Below are 27,953 nucleotides of genomic sequence, written 5' to 3'. Positions count from 1 at the left end.
TTGATGACATTTCACTGAATAGTCCACTACGAAACACTTATTGTTCATTTGTATGGTGCATACCTTAGACAACAGGCAGGCCTAATGTATATATGTCACATGTGTAGGCGTTAATATCAGCCTTATAATGGTGATGATTATTATCTATGAAGTAACGTCGGCTGTTTTGGAATGATTTACCCTCCCGACATCATGATTACCGTATCTGAGATTCAGACCACGTTCTTTTATGCTTTATGACTGATTTTGAAGCGGTATACTTGTGATATTTGTGTTATTCACCACACACATAGCTATGAGGATGTGTACCATGATATCTTATTTAGGTTAAGAGTAGCACTTCACGGACATAGTAGTTATTTAGTATGTAGATTGGATATCATGTGATATTTTGACTTTGCTATTTGAGTGTGATTGCGTTATATTGATATTGTGTCATGTCATTTCATCATTCATATCATCCATCATTTCGTTAGGTTAAATAGATCGTTGAAGGTATGTGTGAGGATTGTTGTGTGTTTATTTTCGCGTTTATGCAAGCGTCTTAAGGACAACTTAGTCTATTCAGGGCATAGTTGTCAATATTTGATTTCATTTTATTTCATTTGAACCATGAAAAAGCATTATTGTCAGGACCAGATACATGAAAATGAATGTAAATCATCAAAAATATGTAACATATGGAATTAAGTCTGACATATATGGTTGAACGATAATACAATCAGGCAATGATTATTATAACGCAGGTCGTTATACTCAGGCAGATTGTACTCAATGAAGCCACATAATATTTTTTAACACTTTCAACACTATGCCTGTATGGGCTTTCCTGCTTCTGGACGGCGCCCGTATTTGATACGGGCGTGATTTTCTCGTGTGTTTATATCCAGCTGCACGTATCACGTACGGTTCCCGTCCCTTGGTTGGAGGTAATAGTTGACCTAGTGACCACTAGAATGCAGCAGTTTTCGGGAATTTCGAAATGAAACGATGCACAGGGTATTTTCTCCTTGCCGTGACCTCTACCGAAGCACTCGGTGTGCCGTGTGCTGCGCGCGCCAAATCTGTCACGCTGTCAGCTGTGTTTCTGTGTAAACATGTATTCACGCCGGCTCAACGATAGTGACATTTTATCGGGAGAAGCGGGTTCAGAGATGGATGAAAGTGATTACGACCCTGCTTACGAACCGGATAATGTATCAAGCGATAGTTCAGGTAAGATTTTTATTTATTACGTCACTTTGGAACGGAAGTGTTTAGCTGTATTATTTTACTCCGAATAGGCCTACAAACGATAGAAATACTTCGCCTAGAAATTTGGGTTTACCTTTTTCGTTTAGACGAAGGGACGCAGGCTGATGATTCACATCTGCTAGGTCATCTGAACCTGATGATGAATGGTCAGAAACAGATGATCAATTACAGCTACCTGTCTTCCAGTCGGCATCTGGTTCTACTCAGTTTTGCGCGGGAAGTGACCAAATGGATTGTTTCAGTAAGTTTTTTAGTGACGATGTGATCAAAAATATAAAAACAGGAACTAACAGATATGCAGGTACGACAATTGCGGCAATGAAACGTCAGGGCAAACTGAAGGAAAATTCCATGTGGCACCGCTGGTCTGCAGTAAAACTTCACAAAATGTATTGGTTTTTTGCAACAATTTTGCATATGTGTGAAAGCTATTCGTTATTGCAAGCTACGCTTTGACAGGGGCAAGAAGGAAAGTGGTAAGCGCGTCAGAAAAGAGAGTAGATGGTGAAGCAAAGAGTGCAAAGTAGGACTGTGTACAGTCCAATGTTTTCAGGACTATCATACGAAAATAAACTATTTCTAAATAGGTAAATATTTTATTCCACTGCATTTGTGTTTATTTGTGGCCTAAGTAGTCACATTAAATGATTATATTTTATTGTTTGAGCAAGCTTATTGGTATAACCTCAATGTAAACTTTTTTCTGTACTATTTTTTCACGTTTTTCATAAGAATAGTATAATTAAATTACTTCAGATATTCACTTGTCGATTAACATCTTCATTTTGGATGGTTGACACCTTCATATGGTACAAAAATCAGGCATGTAATATGTTCCGCTGTTCCATAATAACGCGTTAAAACTTAGCAAAAAGACCCAGTTCACAGCCAGGATCCATGTTAAAATATGGTAGTGTTGAAAGTGTTAACAATCTTTAGGATAATATTAATTATTATTGTGAACTGGTGTTCGTATCAACGATTAGCCTTTTGAAATACAAGGATGGTCTGAAAAGTTCTCGGAATCACCGCTAGATGTCGGTGCTAGAGCAATGAGGTTCCCGAGCAATAATCAATCATCCTTTGTGAGTGAGCACGTGGCGCGTCAGTGCTCTAGCTGCAGGAGTGTGGTAGTGACGACTCTTTGTTGTTGTTCCTGCGTAGTGATTTGTGACAATGGAAAAAACTGAGATTCGAGCAGTGATTAAATACTTTGTAAAGAAAGGTATGAAAGCAAAGGAAATTCATGCCGACTTTCAGAACACACTGGGGGACTCTGCTCCTTCATTTTCAACTGTTGCCAAGTGGACCAGCGAGTTTAAATTTGGTCGGGATAGCTTGGATGATGATCCGCGTAGTGGACGGCCAAAACAAGTTACAACCCCAGAATTTATCACAAAAGTGCATAAAATGGTCATGGAGGATCGTCGACTGAAAGTGCAGGAGATTGCTGAAGCTGTAGGGATGTCTTCTGAATGGGTATATTATATTTTAACCGAAGAATTGTATGAATTGTATTATTTCTACAATGGTAAGGCGGCTGGCCTTGATGACATTTGTATTGAGCAACTCAAAAGATTTGGTCCTGTCAGTAAGCAATGGCTCTTGGACTTATTCAACAACTGCATCAAATATTGCAAAATTCCTAAACTGTGGAGAAAAGCAAGAGTTATAGCAATACTCAAACCTGGCAAGAATGCAGGTGATCCGAAGAACTACCGACCGATCTCTTTGTTGTGCCACAAAATCTTAGAAAGAATGATTCTGGACAGACTATCTGAAGTGATAGACCCATTACTCATACCAGAACAAGCCGGCTTTCGACCAGAGAAAAGTTGTACTTCCCAAATACTGCACCTCACACAATATATAGAAGACGGCTATGAAAACAACAAAGTCACTGGAGTAGTTTTTGTTGACTTGACATCAGCCTACGATACAGTTAATCACCATATACTGTTTCGTAAAATGCACAGTATAAACTATAAACTCACCCAAATGATTGAGTGCTTTCTACAGAAAAGAAGGTTTTTTTTTTTAAATTCCGAGGCCAGAGGAGTAGATGGAGGAAGTTAAAGAGTGGCCTTCCACAAGGGAGTGTGCTGGCACCTATACTTTTCAACATCTACACCAATGATCAGCCTCGCCCACAAGGGACAAAGAGCTTTATTTATGCAGTAGATGTCGCTCTGGCAGCTCAAGAGGAAACGTTTGAACTAGTTGAAGAGAAGCTCTCCCATGCTCTACAAATTCTAAGTGGTTATTACCAAGAGAACCAACTAAAACCAAACCCATCAAAAACACAAGTCTGTGCCTTTCACCTAAAAAATCGACAGACAGCGAGAAAATTGCAAGTGATTTGGGAAGGTAAAATATTAGAACACTGCTTCACTCCCAAATATCTAGGAGTAACTCTTGACCGAGCACTAACCTATAGAACACACTGTCTGAATACCAAAAGGAAGGTATTTGCAAGGAACAACATTATCCGGAAATTATCGGGTTCAACCTGGAGGATGCATCCTCTCCTTTTAAGAACATCAGCAATGTGTGTTTGAGTCATCAGTCCATAGACTGGTTTGATGCAGCTCTCCATGCCACCCTATCCTGTGCTAACCTTTTCATTTCTACGTAACTATTGCATCCTACATCTGCTCTAATCTGTTTGTCATATTCATACCTTGGTCTACCCCTACCGTTCTTGCCACCTACACTTCCTTCAAAAACCAACTGAACAAGTCCTGGGTGTCTTAAGATGTGTCCTATCATTCTATCTCTTCTTCTCGTCAAATTTATCCAAATCGATCTCCTCTCACCAATTCGATTCAGTATCTCTTCATTCGTGATTCGATCTATCCATCTCACCTTCAGCATTCTTCTATAACACCACATTTCAAAAGCTTCTATTCTCTTTCTTTCTGAGCTAGTTATCGTCCATGTTTCACTTCCATACAATGCCACGTCCACACAAAAGTCTTCAAAAACATCTTTCTAATTCCGATATCAATGTTTGAAGTGAGCAAATTTCTTTTCTTAAGAAAGCTCTTCCTTGCTTGTGCTAGTCTGCATTTTATGTCCTCCTTACTTCTGCCATCGTTGGTTATTTTACTACCCAAGTAACAATATTCATCTACTTCCTTGAAGACTTCGTTTCCTAATCTAATATTTCCTATATCACCTACCTTCGTTCGACTGCACTCCATTACTTTTGTTTTGGACTTATTTATTTTCATCTTGTACTCCTTACCTAAGACTTCATCCATACCATTCAGCAACTTCTCGAGATCTTCTGCAGTCTCAGATAAAATAACAATATCATCGGCAAATCTCAAGGTTTTGATTTCCTCTCCTTGGACTGTGATTCCCTTTCCAAATTTCTCTTTGATTTCCTTTACTGCCTGTTCTATGTAAACATTGAAAAGGAGAGGGGACAAACTGCAGCCTTGCCTCACTCCTTTCTGGATTGCTGCTTCTTTTTCAAAGCCCTCGATTCTTATCACTGCAGACTGATTTTTATACAGGTTGTAGATAATTCTTCGTTCTCGGTATCTGATCCCTATCATCTTCAGAATCATAAATAGCCTGGTCCAATCAACATTATCGAATGCCTTTTCTAGATCTACGAATGCCATGTACGTGGGCTTGTCCTTCTTGATTCGATCCTCTAAGATCAGACGTAAAGTCAGGATTGCTTCACGTGTTCCTACATTTCTTCTGAAGCCAAATTGATCTTCCCCCAACTCAGCTTCAACTTGTTTTTCCATTCTTCTGTAAATAATACGTGTTAAAATTTTGCAGGCATGAGATACTAAACTAATAGTGCGGTAGTTTTCACACCTGTCAGCACCGGCTTTCTTGGGAATAGGTATAACAACATTCTGCCGAAAATCGGATGGGACATCTCCTGTCTCATACATCTTGCACACTAAATGAAATAACCTTACCATGCTGGTTTCTCCTAAGGCAGTCAGTAATTCAGAGGGAATATCATCAATTCCAGGTGCCTTGTTCCTATTTAGGTCACTCACAGCTCTGTCAAACTCTGCCCTCAAAATTGGGTCTCCCATTTCATCAGCATCAACAGCCTCTTCATGTTCCAGAACGAAATTATCTACATCGTTACCTTGATACAACTGTTGGATATGCTCCTGCCATCTTTCTGCCTTGTCTTCTTTCCGTAGAAGTGGCTTTCCATCTGAGTTCTTAATATTCATGCACCTAGATTTCCTTTCTCCAAAGGTTTCCTTGATTTTCCTGTATGCAGCATCTACCTTTCCCAGGACCATACAGCCTTCGACATCCTGCACTTCTCCTTCAGCCATTCTTCCTTAGCTACCTTGCACTTTCTATCCACTTGATTCTTTAATCGCCTGTATTCTTTTCTGCCCTCTTCATTTCTAGCATTTTTGTATTTTCGTCGTTCATCAATCAGGTCTAGTATCTCCTGAGTTATCCACTGATTCTTAGTTGATCTTTTCTTCCTTCCTAACATTTCTTCAGCAGCCCTACTGACTTCATTTTTCATGACTCTCCACTCTTCCTCTACTGTGTTTCTTTCGGCCTTTTCATTTAGTCCTTGTGCAACATGTTCCTTGAAACGATCCATCACACTCTTTTCTTTCAACTTGTCTAGATCCCATCTTTTTGCATTCTTTCCTTTCTTCAATTTCTTCAACTTCAGATGGCATTTCATGACCAACAAGTTGTGGTCAGAGTCCACGTCTGCTCCTGGGAAAGTTTTGCAATCCAACACCTGGTTTCTGAATCTCTGCCTAATCATAATGAAGTCTATTTGATACCTTCCAGTGTCTCCAGGTCTCGTCCACGTATACAGCCGTCGTTTGTGGTGTTTGAACCAAGTATTGGCGAGGACTAAATTATGGTCAGTGCAGAATTCAACCAGCCGACTTCCTCTTTCGTTCCTTTGTCCCAATCCAAATTCTCCTACTGTGCTACCTTCTCTTCCTTGGCCTACCACTGCGTTCCAGTCTCCCATCACAATTAGATTCTCGTCACCTTTGACATATTGTATTAAATCTTCTATCTCCTCATATATTCTTTCAATTTCTTCATCATCCGCTGAACTAGTAGGCATATAGACCTGCACTATTGTGGTGGGCATTGGTTTGGTGTCTATCTTGGCGACAATAATTCTTTCACTATGCTGGTCGTAGTAGCTTATCCGCTGCCCTATTTTCTTATTCATTATTAAACCAACTCCTGCATTACCCCTGTTTGATTTCGTGTTGATAATTCGGTAGTCGCCTGACCAAAAATCCTGTTCTTCCTGCCAACGCACTTCACTTATACCAACTACATCTAACTTTAGCCTATCCATCTCCCTTTTCAGATTCTCTAACCTACCACAACGATTCAAACTCCTAACATTCCACGCTCCGACTCGCAGAATGTCAGTATCCATCTTCCTGATGATCGCCCCCTCTCGTGTAGTCCCCACCCGGAGATCCGAATGGGGGACTAGTTTACCTCCGGAATATTTTACCCGGGAGGAAGCCATCATCAGTACATCTTTCATACAGAGAGAGCTGCATGTCCTCGGGAGGTGGTTACGGCTGTAGTTTCCCGTTGCTTTCAGCCGTGTAGCAGTATCAACACAGCTAAGCCATGCTGAGTATTATTACAAGGCCGTATCAGTCAATCATCTAGACTGCCGCCCTTGCAACAACCGAAAGGCTGCTACCCCCCTTTCGATGAACCATTCGTTAGTCTGGTCTCTCAACAGATACCCATCCGATATGGTTGCACCTGCGGCTCGGCTATCTGCATCATTGGGACACGCAAGCCTCCCCACCGCGGCAAGGTCACATGGTTCGCAGAGGAGCAATAGCCCTCTGTTATTCAGCAGCAGAATATGCCTGCCCTGGCTGGTGTAGATCTAGTCATGCTAATCAAGTGGATGTTGCCTTAAATGAAACCTGCAGACTCATTACAGGATGTTTGAGATCTACACTACTTGATAAAGTTTATTGTCTAGAAGGTATCCCACCTCCAGATATCCACCGTGAGTGTGCATCCAGACTGGAGAAATCTAAAGCACTGAACCTGACGACCCATACTTTATATGGGTACCATCCAGCAACCCAACGGCTCAAATCAAGGAAAAGCTTTCTCCATACAACTGAAAGCCTCATTGAATCACCATCGAACTTCAGAGTGAATTCATGGCGTTCCAGATCCAGCCACCTTGCAGGATGGATGACGCCTTCCGAAAGACTTCCTCCAGGCCACAAGGAAAGCTGGTCAACATGGAAAACGCTCAACAGGTTGCGTTCAGGAGTTGGAAGAACAAAGACCAACATGAGAAAGTGGGGTTTTGTCTGTGACTCCACTCTATGTGAATGTGGTGAAGAACAGACAATGAGCCATCTCCTTGTTTGTAACTTGTGTCCAGCTACTTGCTCTCTCCAGAATGTGATGGAAGCTACCAAGGAAGCATGTAAATTAGCCGCTTACTGGTCACACCACATTTAATTAATTTTGTATTTATGGAGAGCTTAAATCACATCGTTACCCGCCATCATCAGAAGTGATTAATGATTATAGTACCAGATTTGTTATTGTCCTGTTATTATTATTGTAAGTATAATGCATGTTTCTGACACGATTAAATAAATAAATAAATAAATAAATAAATAAATAAATAAATAAATAAACCGAAGGATTGGGTATGAAAAAATTATCCGCAAGATATTGACATTGGACAATAAACGCACCAGATTGGAAATGTCCAAACAAAGTCTGGCCCATTTTCAGTGCAACCAACAAGATTTTTTGCGCCAGTTTGTGACTACAGATGAAACTTGGGTCCACTACTATACCCCAGAGACAAAACAGCAATCAAAGCAGTGGAAACATGCTGATTCACCACCACCAAAGAAAGCAAAGGCAGTGCGTTCGGCCGGAAAGGTCATAGCCTCAGTTTTCTGGGATGCAAAAGGCATTCTGCTGATAGATTATCTTCCTACTGGCCAAACAATTACGGGGCAATACTATGCAAACCTCCTAGACCAACTACAGGAAAAGATACACGAAACAAGGCCTGGTTTGGCAAGGAAAAACGTCATCAACGTTCCGCCGCACACAAGTGTTATTGCCATGGCAAAACTTCATGAACTGACGTACGAATTGTTGCCACATCCACCTTATTCACCTGATGGCACCATCAGACTTTCATCTATTCCCCAAGCTGAAAATTTTCCTCGGTGGACGGAGATTTTCTACAAGGGAAGAACTGACAGCCGAATTGGAGAGGTATTTTGCAGGCCTGGAGGAATCTCATTTTCGAGATGGGGCCAAGACATTGGAACATCGCTGGACCAAATGCATTAGTCTACAGGGAGACAATGTTGAAAAACAAAAGCAGTTCCACCGAGGTAAGATACTTAATTCTAGTACATTCCGAGAACTTTTCAGACCACCTACGTATGAGAATTATGCAATGCTATCACTGCATTACATTGATTTGAATTTGGATAAATGACTGGTTGAGATTTCAACATTTATATATTTGGGATGTCAAGACGCTTTGGTTTTGTCTTAATTTAGTTAGGGACTTTATTTTGAATAAACTTGTTACAATCCAGAATATCTCAGTTCTTATTGATATTATTTAGATGTAATCAACCATATTTGTGAATTCGTTCCAACCTTATGTTCATACTAAGTTATAAGGTAATGCCAACGTTAGTAACATGATCAACTTCATAGTAAATACCAGATGATTTGCGATTATGGGAAATATTAACAGTACATCGATGGACTTGAAACCATATAACATAAGCAATTTATTTAATGGATGTGATGCATCATATTTTCGACCTGACATTTTGATCGCCCAATAGGATTCCCAGCTCATCATCTCATAATCGATGTGTTTCATCATTATTCAATATTGGGGGTGTGAGCCACATAATTATACACTAATCAGTCACCCTAGTTAGCTGTGGTGTGGTAATTATCGGAAGTAGCGCCATAACGAGAAGAACCTGTCAAAGACCCTGATCAAAGACCCTGAGTGTAGAGTGTAGAGTGGTCGTGTTGGCACGGGGCGGCGCATATTTTGACGCCCAACATGGTAGCTTGATTGTTCAGGGCGCAATATGTATTAGCGTAGATGCTTAATGAGATTTCAATATGCTCTGCATTGGGTTTTGGGTTGTGATTTTATGAAATTCTACACCTGTCTTATTTAGGAGATGAAGTGAGTTTTGTTAGGGCAGGTCCTCAAGTAAGCTAATGTTTAAACTATCATGTAACATAGCGGCATTTCAACAGAACTTCACATAAGCCGCTTGACCGGAGTTGCAGCTGCATTTTCGGACAAGGAAAATTCTGGGTATAGGGCACTGGAACATTTTAGGCCGGTAGTAATACAATATGACATAAAATGTGTCCATATACTACGAATGTAAAGTAGCTGAAGCATAGAAAATTTAAATAGTGGAATTAGAAAGTAAAATAATATTTCCTAGCAGTATTTTAACAAACAGATTTGCATCTCTTTGTCATTTACCATGGGTGGGCAGGCCTGTTTATTGTTTGATTTCCAGGAGAAAATCATGCACAAACTTTGTCAGGTAGCACATTTCCAATTCGTTCTAATTAATTTCAATAAACTATCGAGATCTTTTGTAGACATTATACAAACATTTTGAAAGCTATCCACATTCTTTAATCTCAATTCTTACAGCAGATTATTGTAGGCTCCATAACATGGTCTTCTGAGTATCCAGTCCCTAACACAAAACCTTCCTAACACTCCTCTTTTTTTCCCTTATTCATAAGAATTAAGAGAGCTGCAGCACATGCGATCTGCCTGTATGTCGCCATTTTGGTTGACTGGCACTGCAAGCATATGTAAACAGTGTCTGCAAGTTACTTGTGAAAACGTTGTGGAAGTAACTTGCTTAGTTTTCTTGCATGAAGTGTAAACCCAGCAGGAAGTGCCTTGTAACAATTTGCAGCAATAACTTGCCCAGTTACTTGCTAGTGTAAACCAAGCCTAACATACATCACTGAGAAAGGGAAGTGTGTGCAATCAGCAATTATCTAAACATAGGCCGAATTGTTGCTACTATTGCTACTACAAATTTTGATCTTGGTGAAAGGAATGCAAAGCGTTAGTGATTCATGGAATGGCATGCTGGTCCTCCAGCCTTCAGTAATTTCCTTACCAGCAGTGGCAGAACAGTATCTAGTCAGACAGTGTATGTGTGACATTTTTTGCAAGAGTTTAATGATGAGCTTTTGTGTCATATGAAGGTATAAAAATTACACAGCATTCATGGAACAAGATGGGAATAGAGCTTCAGTTAGCGAGAAGTTGGTTTGAGAATGGCGGACACTGAAAGATAATTTTAAAAATTCAAACCGAAATAGGTGTCATTTAGAAGCTCTATTACCGGCCGCAAGAAAATACAGCATAGGCCTAACTAAAGCCAATACTGAGCTCGGTCTTGAGAAGGAGATGTATCACATTCTTATTTTATTTCAGTACATAGTATTAAAATTAAACAGTCGTTTACTTCAGCCTTTATTTCTAAGGGGTTAACAACTGCTGGTATTGCACTTATTGCATTAATACACTGACTGACAGAGCAAATGCAACACCAAGAAGGAGTGGTCATAACTTTATGCCAATTGCAGGGTAGACTGACGTCAATGAGGTATGCTCATGATGTGAAATGCGCCGCTGTGCTGCGCACGTAGCGAACGATAAATGGGACACGGCGTTGGCGAATGGCCCACTTCGTACCGTGATTTCTCAGCCGACAGTCATTGTAGAACTTGTTGTCGTGTGCCACAGGACACGTGTATAGCTAAGAATGCCAGGCCGCCGTCAACGGAGGCATTTCCAGCAGACAGACGACTTTACGAGGGGTATGGTGATCGGGCTGAGAAGGGCAGGTTGGTCGCTTCATCAAATCGCAGCCGATACCCATAGGGATGTGTCCGCGGTGCAGCGCCTGTGGCGAAGATGGTTGGCGCAGGGACATGTGGCACGTGCGAGGGGTCCAGGCGCAGCCCGAGTGACGTCAGCACGCGAGGATCGGCGCATCCGCCGCCAAGCGGTGGCAGCCCCGCACGCCACGTCAACCGCCATTCTTCAGCATGTGCAAGACACCCTGGCTGTTCCAATATCGACCAGAACAATTTCCCGTCGATTGGTTGAAGGAGGCCTGCACTCCCGGCGTCTGCTCAGAAGACTACCATTGACTCCACAGCATAGACGTGCACGCCTGGCATGGTGCCGGGCTAGAGCGACTTGGATGAGGGAATGGCGGAACGTCGTGTTCTCCGATGAGTCATGCTTCTGTTCTGTCAGTGATAGTCACCGCAGACGAGTGTGGCGTCGGCGTGGAGAAAGGTCAAATCCGGCAGTAACTGTGGAGCGCCCTACCGATAGACAACGCGGCATCATGGTTTGGGGCGCTATTGCGTATGATTCCACGTCACCTCTAGTGCGTATTCAAGGCACGTTAAATGCCCACCGCTACGTGCAGCATGTGCTGCGGCCGGTGGCACTCCCGTACCTTCAGGGGCTGCCCAATGCTCTGTTTCAGCAGGATAATGCCCGCCCACAAACTGCTCGCATCTCCCAACAGGCTCTACGAGGTGTACAGATGCTTCCGTGGCCAGCGTACTCTCCGGATCTCTCACCAATCGAACACGTGTGGGATCTCATTGGACGCCGTTTGCAAACTCTGCCCCAGCCTTGTACGGACGACCAACTGTGGCAAATGGTTGACAGAGAATGGAGAACCATCCCTCAGGACACCATCCGCACTCTTATTGACTCTGTACCTCGACGTGTTTCTGCGTGCATCGCCGCTCGCGGTGGTCCTACATCCTACTGAGTCGATGCCGTGCGCATTGTGTAACCTGCATATCGGTTTGAAATAAACATCAATTATTCGTCCGTGCCGTCTCTGTTTTCTCTCCAACTTTCATCCCTTTCGAACCACTCCTCCTTGGTGTTGCATTGTCACTGTCAGTCAGTGTATTATCCTGATGTTTGTTTACACGATTTGAGTTGTGAGGAGCAGGAGACCTCAGGCTTGCTCAAGATCGACTCACTCGCGCGTAGCAAGGAATCGATACGGAAGAAGATTGCATTCAATATAAACACTGCAATAGAGTGTATGAACATTGATAATGGATAAAAACTACCACGCTTCATTCCAGTTCCGAAAATTATTCCATAAGAGCAATGCAATTTTATATTCAATTTAACATAATTCACAGTAGGGAAAAACCCGTATTTAGCGTGCGTGCACATAGGTGCTCGAAAAATGCAAGGGCGCAATTAACTTGTTTGTTGACTTTCAACGTCCGCGATTATGCCTGTACATCGCTATCCGCTGAATTTGGCTGAACCCGGCAATCGAGACGTGCGTGTAGTGGTAGCTGGTTATATCTGACGCTGAGTAAAAGTAACAGTTTTATAGGCAGCAAGAATAATTTCCTGATGGATCGTTGTATTGTAGAGACGCATGGAATAGGTACTGCCGGCAAATTCTCAACGGGTTTTCTTCGGTATTAAGATGCCAATTTTAAATTAATGGTCCTTAAACCCGCGGAAATAAAGAATAATTGTGCAGCCACAAAAAGAAAGAAATATGGCATGACGAAAGTCAATGTTCGGCGTCTACTGTACAACAAGCAATCATATGATTTTACGAAGTACTTTTTGAGCCTGATTTAAACTTTTTGAAGGAAAAAGTGGGGTTCATCTTGGATTCGGAGAAATACGGTACTATATTTTTTTCAGAATGAAATTAAACATACACTTTCACGTTGTATCGGATTTCGAAAAATAACAAACAAGTAAGCCGTCGTGTGGATATCATCTGCGGAAATGCAAGGTTTGAACAAACTGATCGCAGTTTCATACCGATTTAAATGTGCATGGAGGTTTTTCCGACTTTTATACAAAAATGGAATATAACGACAATCCGTTATAGCGAGTAAATTTTTCGCTGTTATGAAATCTCGCTATAACGGACTTCTACTGTATCATAAATTCCTATCATTCTTAGCCTATGAATACTTATATGCTTAACCTAAGTAGGCATTGAAAGAATAAATAAATTTATCTAACATGTCTTTATTAAATTAAAAGATCTTGAAAATGGTATGAAAATCGAATATCTCGAAGAAAATCTAGTTATCTCATCTCCTAACTAACCTAATTAATATTTATAGAACATCTAAAGGCCTTAGATCACAAATGAAGAATATAAGTTCTTGCTATATACATGATTTTTGTGGGATATAGAAAATGATTCAGATGCTCATTCAGATGCAGCAAGAATAATTTCCTGATGGATCGTTGTATTGTAGAGATGCATTGAATTGAAATCACTTTTCATATTCTTTCTTTGCTTTTACACAACCTAATTTCTTAAATTCTTCTCTTAATTTTATACACAATACATTGCAAATCTATTCATAGGTTTTCATTTTGTTTTGCCTGCATCTATCTGTCAACATTTTATTATTACAATTATATCATGTTTGTTAACATCGTGTTAGTCTTTGGGAAACATCTGGGTAGGTCTCTCCTCCTCCTCCGTCATATGGGAATAGGTTTGTCGGCTTCAAGCCCCCATCTCCAGACAGCCTTGCCTTGGTCTTCTTAGCACATGATGTTGGTCATTTCTTGCGCAGTTAGAACAGAAATATAGATTAAGACGGTCAGTTTTGTCATCTTAGTGTACAAAGCCTTCTATGATTTAGAAAATATATTGATACTAATGCTTCTTTCAATCAAATCGTGCTAATGTCTTGCAGACTACTAATATGGCTATAAAGATTTCACTTATACTGTGATTCAATTTCCTATAGTTGTTTCTGAACTGCTGTAGTATTTCTTCTCTTCTTGCGAGCAAGTTATGATGCTGTGTATTTCTTTCACTTGGTATCTCATAACGTAGCTGGTTACGTAACGATTCTGACCAGTTGTTCTATTTTATTTTATTTTATTAATTTGCAAGTATGCGACATTTCCATTGTCTCGCACAATTTCTCTGCTGTATATTTCTATTTCTTCTCAATTAAAACCTTCTTCTATGAATGTTGTCTCATTTCTGAATTAATATATATCATAGCGATCTAATTGCGCTGGTTGCTTCTTGAATGAATTTTTTATTTATAATAATAAATTTGTAACAATATTCTATCTTTCATTCTTTTCCACCGCCTTCTAGATGTTATTTCTTGGCTTATACCTGGTAAAAGTATGATCTTCTCGACATTTACGGTTAGATTTGCGTCTTATTTTTAATGTTTTCGCGGCATAGCGTCCATTTTTGTTCCACACTATTCACTGCTGACAGTGAAATGGCATAACATTATCACCGTAATCAGAGAACAGAGACTTGATAAAATCAGATACTCCATGAGCGGAAGCAAGAAAAGCGGGAATGGAAATATCACTTAATCTGCGAATTCCGAGGCCTCCAAATCTTATTGGTAATGCGCCAGAGTCCAGTTATTTTCCTCAAACAGTATATTTAGTAGAGACTCGAGACAACTTCTTGTCAAATCATCAGCCTGAGCAAGGAATGAAGGAAATAATCATAGAGGTGTGGTTCGCAGAAAGTAATTAAATTTTGGAATAAAAATACAGTTCTTCAATAAGAAGTATGCCATGTGAGAATTGATCGCTCCGAGACCATCGTACAGCCTCATTAATTTTGTTAGCTTTTACTTGGCAATTTCCTCCATGGCCTCAACTGTAAGCGGTGATCCAAACAAAGATAGACTGGAATTTGTTGTAACGTGAATACCGGGAACAATGTCTTGAAATGCAGAAATTGTTGTCTCATCTCTCGCGGAACAGAAGTAGATTTAACATTCATGCAGATTAACTTCCACACCGATGTTTTTACAACCAGTGATAATTTTCTTTAGATCCATAAGAACCGTATCAGGATCACCGCCGATGGTTCCATCATCCAAATAAAATAAGTTAAGAGGACCGTTAGAGTCTGCGATGACAGGCTGGAGTGCAAGATTAAAAAGTAAAGGTCCTGTTGGATCACCTTGCTGTTCCCCAGGCTGTGACGAAATAATATGAGGCCCGAAATACAAGTTAGTAGGGTATCTATACGCTTGCCACAGGAAAGCATAAAGTTCAGGAATTCTATCTTGTACTGCATGTAACATGGAATCTCTAACAATGGTGTTAAATGCATTTCTGAAGTCAATTTTTACTAAGATTTTATTCGATGTAGCATTTAAATGTAGGAAAGTTTGTGCAGAATGGATAATGGTTTCACATCCCATTGCAATACCAAAGCCAAGTTGGTGAGGATAGAGATGCTGGCTAATGGTCCCTTTTACTGCCATGGAAGGTAATTTAGCAACCAACCTTCAAAAGGTGTTCCCAATAGCAATAGGTCAAACGCCTCCATCAGGTTTCTGAAGGGCAATTAATATGGCCCCATAAAAGTTTGGGCACAATTCAGGACTGAGTTGCCCTCTTAAAATGAAACTGCATAATTCTGTGATGGATTGGAGAAGTCTTCGCCCGGCATCTCCAGCTGATTTAGAGGTAAGATCTCTGAAGGGCAATGCATAACTAAACAATTAAATGGTAGAAAATATACCATATTTACTCGAGTGTTAGACACAGAGTTAGTAAATAATACACTAGAGTTAGCAGCGGTGCCACAGTCTACGAGAGAATCAGTGTAGCCAGCGGAGAATGTTGAAATCTCAGCTGTTTAGCAAAAAGCTCGCTCCACTGTGCGCATCAATGTAAATAGGGGACTTTTAATACTGTGTTGATATTGATATAGTTTAAAATTCTTACATTTAAACATTCTCAGAGACTACAGTATACTTGCGATGTTTCTCTCCAGTCGAAAGAAAGCCCGAAGAGAAGAAATGCTTGATAAGAGAGGACGGTGTTCAATTGCAGTTAAGTAAACAAAATCAATTTACTGTTCATTTTAAGTCTTCTAACAACATACTTTTAGAATGGGGATAGATATATTTCGCTATCTTTTGTGTAAATGTAATAAATGGACAGAACTTCGGCATGATTCTGCTAAACGACTGAAAACATTATCTCTCGTATGAAGCGAATAAGCGAGTTTTCTGGCCTAAAAGCGTTAGCGTGATTTTGGAGCAAGGTAGAAAAAAATATTGCCATTGCTGGTTAAGGCGCAGGCTTTCTAAGTCAAGTTGGCAGGTTCGATCCAAGCTCAGTCTAATAATATTTGGTGCTCAAATATGTCAGCCTCCTGTTGGAACTTTGGCGGTACGTAAAGGAACTCCCGTGCGACAAAAGTTTGGCACCTTGGCGTCTCCGAAAACCGTAAAAGTAATTAGTGGGACATAAAGCCAATAACATTATTATTATTATTATTATTACTACTATTACGGTGTGTGTTTGGGTCATCAGTCCATAGACTGGTTTGATGCAGCCCTCCATGCCACCCTATCCTGTGCTAACCTTTTCATTTCTACGTAACTATTGCATCATACATCTGCTCTAATCTGCTTGTCATATTCATACCTTGGTCTACCCCTACCGTTCTTACCACCTACACTTCCTTCAAAAACCAACTGAACAAGTCCTGGGTGTCTTAAGATGTGTCCTATCATTCTATCTCTTCTTCTCATCAAATTCAGCCAAATCGATCTCCTCTCACCAATTCGATTCAGTATCTCTTCATTCGCGATTCGATCTATCCATCTCACCTTCAGCATTCTTCTGTAACACCACAAATTCAAAAGCTTCTATTCTCTTTCTTTCTGAGCTAGTTATCGTCCATGTTTCACTTCCATACAATGCCACGCTCCAAACGAAAGTCTTCAAAAACATCTTTCTAATTCCGATATCAATGTTTGAAGTGAGCAAATTTCTTTTCTTAAGAAAACTCTTCCTGGCTTGTGCTAGTCTGCATTTTATGTCCTCCTTACTTCTGCCACCGTTAGTTATTTTACTACCCAAGTAACAATATTCATCTACTTCCTTTAAGACTTCATTTCCCAATCTAATATTTCCTACATCACCTGCCTTCGTTCGACTGCACTCCATTACTTTTGTTTTGGACTTATTTATTTTCATCTTGTACTCCTTATCCAAGACTTCATCCATACCATTCAATAACTTCTCAAGATCTTCTGCAGTCTCAGATAAAATAACAATATCATCGGCAAATCGCAAGATTTTGATTTCCTCTCCTTGGACTGTGATTCCCTTTCCAAATTTCTCTTTGATTTCCTTTACTGCCTGTTCTATGTAAACATTGAAAAGGAGAGGGGACAAACTGCAGCCTTGCCTCACTCCTTTCTGGATTGCTGCTTCTTTTTCAAAGCCCTCGATTCTTATCACTGCAGACTGATTTTTATACAGATTGTAGATAATTCTTCGTTCTCAGTATCTGATCCCTATCATCTTCAGAATCATAAATAGTTTGGTCCAATCAACATTATCGAATGCCTTTTCTAGTTCTACGAATGCCATGTACGTGGGCTTGTCCTTCTTGATTCGATCCTCTAAGATCAGACGTAAAGACAGGATTCCTTCACGTGTTCCTACATTTCTTCTGAAGCCAAATTGATCTTCTTGCAACTCAGCTTCAACTTGTGTTTCCATTCTTCTGTAAATGATACGTGTTAAAATTTTGCAGGCATGAGATACTAAACTAATGGTGCGGTAGTTTTCACACCTGTCAGCACCGGCTTTCTTGGGAATAGGTATAACAACATTCTGCCGAAAATCAGATGGGACTTCTCCTGTCTCATACATCTTGCACACTAAATGAAATAACCTTGCCAAGCTGGTTTCTCCTAAGGCAGTCAGTAATTCAGAGGGAATGTCATCAATTCCGGGTGCCTTGTTCCTATTTAGGTCACTCACAGCTCTGTCAAACTCTGCCCTCAAAATTGGGTCTCCCATTTCATCAGCATCAACAGCCTCTTCATGTTCCAGAACCAAATTATCTATATCTTTACCTTGATACAACTGTTGGATATGCTCCTGCCATCTTTCTGCTTTGTCTTCTTTTCCTAGAAGTGGCTTTCCATCTGAGGTCTTAATATTCATACACCTAGATTTCCTTTCTCCAAAGGTTTCCTTGATTTTCCTGTATGCAGCATCTATCTTTCCCAGGACCATACAGCCTTCGACATCCTTGCACTTCTCCTTCAGCCATTCTTCCTTAGCTACCTTGCACTTTCTATCCACTTGATTCTTTAATTGCCTGTATTCTATACTGCCCTCTTCATTTCTAGCATTCTTGTATTTTCGTCGTTCATCAATCAGGTCTAGTATCTCCTGAGTAATTCACTGATTCTTAGTTGATCTTTTCTTCCTTCCTAACATTTCTTCAGCAGCTCTACTGACTTCATTTTTCATGACTCTCCACTCTTCCTCTATTGTGTTTCCTTCAGCCTCTTCATTTAGCCCTTTTGCCACATGTTCCTTGAAACAATCCCTCATACTCTTTTCTTTCAACTTGTCTAGATCCCATCTTTTTGCATTCTTTCCTTTCTTCAATTTCTTCAATTTCAGATGGCATTTCATGACCAACAAGTTGTGATCAGAGTCCATGTCTGCTCCTGGGAATGTTTTGCAATCCAACACCTGGTTTCTGAATATCTGCCTAATCATAATGAAGTCTATTTGATACCTTCCAGTGTCTCCAGGTCTCGTCCACGTATACAGCCGTCGTTTGTGGTGTTTGAACCAAGTATTGGCAAGGACTAAATTATGATCAGTGCAGAATTCAACCAGCCAACTTCCTCTTTCGTTCCCTTGTCCCAATCCAAATTCTCCTACTGTACTACCTTCTCTTCTTTGGCCTACCACTGCATTCCAGTCTCCCATCACAATTAGATTCTCATCACCTTTTACATATTGTATTAAATCTTCTATCTCCTCATATATTCTTTCGATTTTTTCATCATCCGCTGAACTAGTAGGCATATAAACCTGCACTATTGTGGTGGGCATTGGTTTGGTGTCTATCTTGACGACAATAATTCTTTCACTATGCTGGTCATAGTAGCTTACCCGCTGCCCTATTTTCTTATTCATTATTAAACCAACTCCTGCATTTCCCCTGTTTGATTTTGTGTTGATAATTCGGTAGTCGCCTGACCAAAAATCTTGTTCTTCCTGCCAACATACTTCACTTATACCAACTACATCTAACTTTAGCCTATCCATCTCTCGTATCTACGGTATGGACCAAAATATAGAGTACTCATTTTCACGCAGTGCACATGCGCACGCTTGAGCGTCTGCGTGCTGTTACCTCGCCATGATGAATTGTTAGTTGTGTAAAGAATGTAGTGCTCTGTGATTGGAAGTGACAATGGGTCTCGCCACGTAGGAAAAAGTGTTTATAGTGGAGTATTATTTTCACTCGTACGGAAACGGTTATTAAGGTGGGCCGAGTTTAAAGTTAGTGGCAGAACAATATCGTGAACACTTCAATAAGCAGCACCTAGCAAAACAGTTATGCTATTTATTGTTAAAAAATTTTGTCGTACGGGAAGTGTATTGTGAACAGACAATGGTTCCAACACGACGGGGTGACCTGCCACACCGCTTGACAGACTATGGCTTTGCTGCAAGAAACCTTTCCAGGGCGAGTAATTTCCGGCGGGGCTGATTTCTCCTACCCATCACATTCCCCCATCTCACACCACCTGATGCTTACGTGTGGGGAATGTTAAAGGAGCAAATTTTCAATTGTCCAGATCCACCCAAAACTGTGCCTGCATTACGTCAGAAGACGTCAGAAGATCGTTTCGTTCTTCGGGACTCTCCAGCAACCTACGTTCCAGAATATGTTGGAAAATCTGCGTGATCGTTATGAACACTGCCTACAGCGAAATGGAGCACATTTTGAACATTTACACTATCATCTCGATAAGTAAGGTAATGACAATAAGATTAACATAATTTCCAGGACTGTATATTTTGGTGCATACTGTATTATTATTATTATTATTATTATTATTATTATTATTATTATTATTATTACCACTGTTTCCTGAACGTCATTACAAATGGAAATATGACTCGGTCATGGTTTCAGTCTATTATGGAGTTTTTTTAGCTTCTCGTGAAATGTTTGATTTGTTTTAAGATTTTAAGTTGTAAAATGACTTCCTTTAATGGAAAGTGAGAGTGGTAAACGATATGACTGAAGAGAACTGAAAAAATCTTTACAATAAGATTTTATTTGTTTACGATTTGCTTTATGTCGCACTGACACAAATAGATCTTATATTTCCCCAGTATTTGCCAGGTGTAAAAATGGGAAACCACGAAAAAGCATTCTCAGGGATACTGACCATGGAGTTCGAACCCACTATCTCCTGAATACAAGTTCACAGCTACGCAACCCAAAACCCACAATCACTCGCTCGGTATCATGCACATCAGTGGCATTACAAGAAAGGAAAAGAAATAATAATCATGGCCATAAGGAACCAATTATACCCGTCAATATAATCAGCTCTGTAAGAAATATATTGACAAATCAACATTACTTTCTGATTATAATGAAGAGTAACAGTGTATCAACCTATTAGTTACAAAACAAAATCATCTTTGTTAACCTACTCCTAACATTGGGATCAAGCATGTATTATCTGCCACACGATGTATACATATGCCTGTATTCGTATACCCTTTCACTGGATCTTCTGGTTATTCGCTTTGAAAGACATGGCCATTCAGTAAAAGAAAAATGTTTTACCTTAAATTTCCTAAAACATTAATTTCAGTCTTCATGGTAAAATCTAAAGAATCTGATTCACGCTGACAGGGAAAGAAAACACGAAGTCAGCGCAAGTAGGCCAATCCACATGGTGATAAGTGTCACACAAATTATTTTATTTGCTTGAAAATGAATTTCAAATAAACATGCCTGTGAAAGAATATGCCTTTGGCCTTTATGAACCTCCCTGTGCAGCCATAAGATGCCTAGGAGGCTGACATTTTCGTTAGGATAAGTATAAGACTTCAGTTTATCAAGAAACTCCAGCAGTGACAGCACCACACAATCCAGCTTTTGCCAAATAGTGCGCTCGTGCAACTTCGCACATGACTGCAGCGCCAGTGCTACCTCTAGAGTATTATTTTCTAACTCTATGGTATTAGACCCCCCCCCCCCACCTGGATTTTCGAGACGAAGAAAGTAAAAAAAATTCTCGAATACAAGGCCCCCCAACATAATTCAACAGAAAAAACTATGATTCCACTTCGAAGCGGGTACAAGCCTTACTGCAGCTCTGATGACATCACACAAATTTGTGAATAGTTTCGTCCGAATGCAAGTTCACAGCTAAGCGACCCAAAATCCAAGGCACTTGGAAAGACTGCCTAGAATATGACACGAGAATGAGAGAAGACTGAAGACTTCCTTCAAAATACTGATGATGATGTGGGCAATGTTTGGTAACTATAAAGGTTCTTAGACAGTCTTAAACAGTCTTAAGCTCAAATTTATTATTGAAAATAAATAATGTTATTGATTTTATATATTATTATGTAAGAGTGCTGTTAGCAAACCAAGGTAAATAAACTCTAGGCTGTCCGAGAGTTGGATTTTAAGAAAGAGATGAAAGTTTAAATTAATAACAAATTAGATTTGTTGTGAGTCGCTTGAAAGATTGTATCTATGACACAATGAAAGAAGACTCAATGCTCTTTTCAAAATACTGTTGAAGTTGTGGACACTATGACATTCAGTAATTCCTCTTAAGCAGCTTAAAGCTTGAATTTATTGCCAGATTATCTGAGAGTTCAATTGGGAAACCATGGTAAACAAAGCCCAGGATGACTGGAATTTTAACACTAGAACGACCAAACTTTCCTCATACCTATAACGGCCGCAGGGCTTACTGACATATATCTAGCATCGAGGATCTGGGAAACATGCAAATGTTCAATAATTTATTTTAAAACAACATAGTTAACCAGTGAAACGTATTGTATACAGATCAATCCATTGTTAAATATTAATAATTGTTCATATTTTCTCACTTCTAATAGGCAACAATGAAATATTTTGGCCGACTTGCTATTGAATGCCGTTGTGAAAACTTATGATAAAATAAGTCTCTATTTGTTTACAAGCCTGTTCAGGCACTTGACAAGCAATTTATGCAAGTGATTACCTTACATGAACATTATCCACAGACTACTTTGTTGCACGAAGAACACGTATCAGAGGTTTTGTTCTGTTTACAATTGGAGTTCATTTGGCGTTGGCGTTTCTTATGACTGGCACATTGGACCTGAGTCCGAGGCTCAGGCTGAAATGTAGGGAGTTCAATCAGTTGGGATCTTGTTTTTACAAAATGAGATCTTAGTTCTTGTATTACTTCAAGAATATAATCATGTCGAAAGATTCTCTGTCCCATAACTTCCTCACAGACTATCCACGATATTACTGCTGCTAAATCAACTACGTTGTAAAATACATATACAGGCCACCTACGGCATCCAGCCCTAGTGATGGATTTACTCGCCATTTGATCAGCTACATACATAGTTCTGTTATAAAATTCAGTAGTACTAGGGAGCTTCTTATTATCTTCACTGACTTGAATGCTCAGGTGTAGAGTGCTTAGCAGAAGCACATTCTTGTTCACTTTTCCTTGATATACTGTGAGAGTAGTGTGATCTTCCCTTTGAAGTACGACAGTCTTGTACAGATTCATACGTAGTGTTCTGATTGACTCCAAGATTTCCTTCCTTACTCAACTGATTGTTCCAACAATACTCGTTTTCTTTTCTTTCAGTCTCTCAGCCAGCTTTACCAATGTAAAGAAAGTTATCAGTGGTCAAGTTACGTCCTTTCATGAGGTGTGGGTCCATAAGTTTTATGACAACATTTTCAGGCTGTGACTCATTGGCAGGTCGCATTTCGTCTTTCCCAAGATAAGGAAACCCATTGCACACATACTTAGTAGAATCAACGTCTACCAGTAGCCAGAATTTTATGCCAAATTTATCTGTCTTGTTGGCCATGTACTATGTAAACCTACACCAAGCTTTGCTGGGGAAGAGTTGTTCATCAGCTGTGACATTCGCTATTGGTTTATAGCACACACAACAATTTTCAATAAATCTATTCCAAACAGGAAACGCCAAAGCAAATTCATCTGTCTGCAAACGAAAGGATCTAGTTTTACGGAGATCGAAGCACAAATATCTTAGAATTTCTTTGAATGTGTTTCTTGGCATAGTGTTAGTGAAAACAGGGGGACCCTGTATAGAAGACCACATATGATCTACGGCTAGACTAGTAAGTTTATAAGCTCCACGGGCGTAAAACAAAGCAATAAAAGCATCTAATTCTTCCAAAGAAATAGACCAATTATTATCCACTGTCTGGCTACGAGCTTCGGTCTCTGTGCACATCTTTATATGCTGCAACATAGATGTGTCAATGAATAAACGCCAAGCGCTAAACTTACTATTAGTCTCTATGTTACACTTAGCATGAGAAGTAGGCCCTGCTGTCTCTTTTAGTACGTTCTGAGCAGCCATCCTTCCAGGGCAGTTCCCACTACTGTCGATAACAGTCCAAATATCTGTTCCATCCTTACCACGTAATTGATCCCCTGGTGCAAATGAAGGAGACGTTACCACTTCATGACCTCTCCCACCTCGACACCTTCTTCTTCGAACAGGTTACCCGCTGCCAAGAGTTCGTCCTCTGCTGCAAGATTGATCACGGATGGTTGAAGGCGTAACTGCATCTATCATAGGTATGAAGTCCACTGTGTGCATATTTTCATTAGAATGAATCACTATCACTGGCGCCACTTGTAAATATATCACAGGAAGCAAGCAGTGAGCAAAATAGAGCTCTTCGTATCAAGGAAGTGAAGTGGTCAAAATGACCGCTTATGGCCTTCCTAGGTATAATGGACAATATCTGTGTTCCCTTACCATCCAAGGATGTAATTTTTTGGCGTGAATGTACATAACCCTAAGAGATTAAAAATCACAAAAGCACAACCTCGTGCATAAAAAAAGTACGAGCGTAGAAACACCTTGAAATTGGCTAATGGTCAAAATGACCGCTCTGGCTGTTCTAGTGTTAACCCACTTCTCCTGTCAGCTGTTCTACTACAAGGCTCAGAGTACCTTGTTCTAGTGCTTCAAACGACCCTTAAATTCACGGTACCGAGCTCAATAGCTGCAGTCGCTTAATTGCGGCCAGTATACAGTATCCAGGATATAGTGGGTTCGAACCCCACTGTCGGCAGTCCTGAAGATGGTTTTCCGTGGTTTCCCATTTTCGCACCAGGCAAATGCTGGGGCTGTACCTAATTAAGGCCACGGCCGCTTCGTTCCCACTCCTAGCTCCTTCCTGTCCCATCGTCGCCATAAGACCTGCCTGTGTCGGTGCGACGTAAATAAACTTGGAAAAAAAAAAAAAAAAAAGTTCATAGTGGCATTGTGTATTATGGCCATAGTTAGAAACTACAATGCTAACTCCTAGATCACAGCAACAGCGAGTGTTACTTAATAAGGATGGTTACTGATGTAAACTGAATGAAGCCATAGGTTCAATACAATACTCTATTCCTAAATTTACCCGCAACTTCGTCATCTTCCTCTTCTTCAGACACATTCTCAATATCTTCTTCTTCTGCATTATCACTGAGATCTTCATAAACTGGGAAAGCTGGGTTATCCTCCTCTTTATAATGCGGCTATGACAAACAGAAAAGATACATATAAATACTCTATATAATTACTAGGAAATTTAAGAAACAATTTCCATATAGCAAATTGCAGAATGCATATAGGGAAATAACTCTTAAATTCTAGGGAATGACCAATTTTTTAAAATCAGGTTTATATTTTTGATACGGAATTTCTATGGTTTAAAAAGGTGTAAGAAGGTGCTGGGGTGAATGGCTGGACAGGGAAATGACCACAGCATAACTCAAAGCACTAAATTTTGAAATTTTCTTTTTCTTTTTTAAATTTTAGAATTTGATAGATAATCTGAATAAACAACAACAATATAATTATGATGAGCTCGTCAGCTGCGGTAACAACAATGGACTATGAGTCCAGAAATCACGTACAATAGACAAAATTATCGACACAATAGTTTACAAGGGATAAGCATTGTAGCCCTGAAGGTGCACTATTTTACAAGAGCATATTTCCTTCACTCACTTACATTCGACAAGACTTAGTTCCAAAATTTACTACAGTCCAGCTTTCAGAGGCACAAGCTTCTTACAAAATTACACCAGATAAACTCCATATACTGTGTTTACAGTCTCTTCTGCTCAACAGTCATTTACACAGTTGTCTATCAGTAATAACACTTTAAACGGGGGCAATGTGTGCCCATACTAAATGGCCTTAATTCAAAAATAAAAGATTTCAGACAAACGGCCATGAACAAACGGCTAGGAGGCGAAACTCTAGTACTCCACTTAGAAAAATGCTTAAAATCCTAAATGGGCTTTTGGCTCGAAGCTGCAGCGTCTAAACCTATACTACAGAGGGATTACTAGATGGGAAATATTAAGTACCAAAGCAGTGTGAAGAATTTAGAGGTTTAATGGGAATTAACAGACGGTGAACACTCTTTATTCCCTTAATTTACATATTTCCCAGCAGGGATTAACACAGAGTCCTCAGACTTGCCAAAAATTTACATTTAAACAGTGACTTTAGAACTTTACCCCTCAAGTTCTTTGCCTGGAGATATCACATGTTAAGAAATTTCTGCCATTACCTTGAGTAGTAATGGCTGGCAGCCCCTGCCTCCTTATATCGCCGCACGCACACTGGACCGGAGCAATGAAGATGACAATACGGCCCTAAAGCGCCCAGCTTTTATAGCATCTCAGAGGGGAAAGTTCCAGAACTCTCTTGAGATCGGCAGAATGCCCGTACACACCCGCCACATTAATTGGCTACAAAAATCTACACAAAATTCCTGATTGGTTATTAGTGTTAAGGAAGAAGGAAGCAATAGGAGTGTTGCAAACTATAACACATGAAAAAAAGCAATCTCCAAAAACTTAAGGTTTACAAACATTGAAAACTGAAAATTCCCTTAAAATTTAATTGTCCATAATCCCACCAGAGGGCCGATAGTAGAGACATCTAAAGGTTAAAGGTCCAAGTATCTTGAGTTACCCTGAGTTACATTAATTCCGGATTCACCACACAGATGGCCTTCTAAGAAGATGCGCAGTTCAATTGGACGGAGAAGGTGTTCTTTTTTTTTTTTGCTAATGGCTTTACGTCACACTGACACAGATAGGTCTTATGGCGACGATGGGATAGGGAAGGCCTAGAAGTTGGAAGGAATTCCCAATGCAAGCTCAGAGCCGCGCGCCTCTAACCTCACAGCCAACTCGCCCGGTGGAGAAGGTATTACAAGTAATGAAAATCATTGCAAATCCATATTGAAACTATCTTATAATAAATGTAAGAAATTTATTCCACTTCCATCTATTCAATACAATTCAAAATGTTGACGTTTGAAACATTATTAAAAGAGTTGGGACAAGTTTCACCCTCTCCTATGGGGCATCATCAGCTGTATCAATACCTTAAATCCTACCAGAGCCTGGTTGAAAATTGTTCTAAAATCTGCTGCAAAATTGAATACATTAAAAAGCTTACAAACCATATCACCTATGTATACAATTGGTCAAAGATCTACTACACTAATAATACATTGAACAAACATCACTTAAAAAAGCCATCATATAAGTAAAATTAACAATATTGATGGCATGGAGCCATGGTCGATGCTAAATATTAATGAAAGTTTAAAAAATATTATTACAAAATAGTGGAAATGAGTGTAGAACAATGCCAATATTTATGTACGAAATGATGAGGAAAAGCATTCCAATACTGTACCAATTTCCGTAATGTTTGACCTCGGCACGTCGTACTTGATGTAGTCTATTCAAAAATAGCAAACAAGTTATAGTGTTTTTGTTTTTTCAATTAATTTTTCTTGATATCACAATCACAAGAACGTCAAATAAATTTGTTTTTCAAATCTATAGAAAATCTTCTTTTACTCCCACAACCATAAAACAAAATTCTCTACACCCACAGTCACATAAACAAGCTTCATTTTACAGTTTAGTGTACAGAGCACTAAAAATTCCTCTTTCAACCGCCAATCTAAAGAAGGAAATAAATAACATAAAATAAGTAGCCAGCTTCAATGGATACAATCCCTCTCCCCAATAGAAACAAACAAATCAAAGTATGCAACCTTTACATATACCAATCCGATCATACATCAAACTGCCAACCCATTAAAGAAACCTAAAATTAAAATAGCCTTTGAGACGGAAAACTCAAATCAAAAGTTGTTTTTCAACTACAAGATGATAAATTCTAACAACAATAAATATTCAGGTCCCGGCATTTACAGACTTAAATCCGCCAAGTGCAATAGTTCGCATATCGGTCAAACCGGAAGAAGTTTTACAACCAGATATGCCGAACATTTCAATGCCCAGAAGCATAACAAACACTCAGCAATGAGTAATCACATGAAGGATAGAGGACATAGCTTCACTACAATTGAACAAGATCTTCAAATTTTAAAAAGAAGTGAAAAAGGCAGACTCATGACCGAGTTCGAGAATTTGTACATTTTCTTGGACCAAAAGTACAACATAAATAA

At 39.8% G+C, this 27,953-nt stretch overlaps 1 protein-coding gene across 1 annotated transcript in view; it reads right to left on the bottom strand.

Moving 5' to 3' along the window:
* The window catches only part of LOC136873685 (importin-4), a 218,501-nt gene that overhangs the window by 84,499 nt on the left and 106,049 nt on the right, over positions 1 to 27,953 (bottom strand). The window contains exon 11 of the mRNA XM_067146801.2: positions 24,864 to 24,981. Within this exon, the coding sequence (XP_067002902.2) occupies positions 24,864 to 24,981 (118 nt within the window). The remainder of the gene's footprint in view (positions 1 to 24,863; positions 24,982 to 27,953) is intronic.

Source organism: Anabrus simplex, chromosome 5 (assembly GCF_040414725.1).
Source record: "Anabrus simplex isolate iqAnaSimp1 chromosome 5, ASM4041472v1, whole genome shotgun sequence".
Taxonomy (NCBI): domain Eukaryota; kingdom Metazoa; phylum Arthropoda; class Insecta; order Orthoptera; family Tettigoniidae; genus Anabrus; species Anabrus simplex.
Note: the sequence above shows the minus strand (reverse complement) of the source record. Positions and strands in the feature narration are given on the sequence as shown.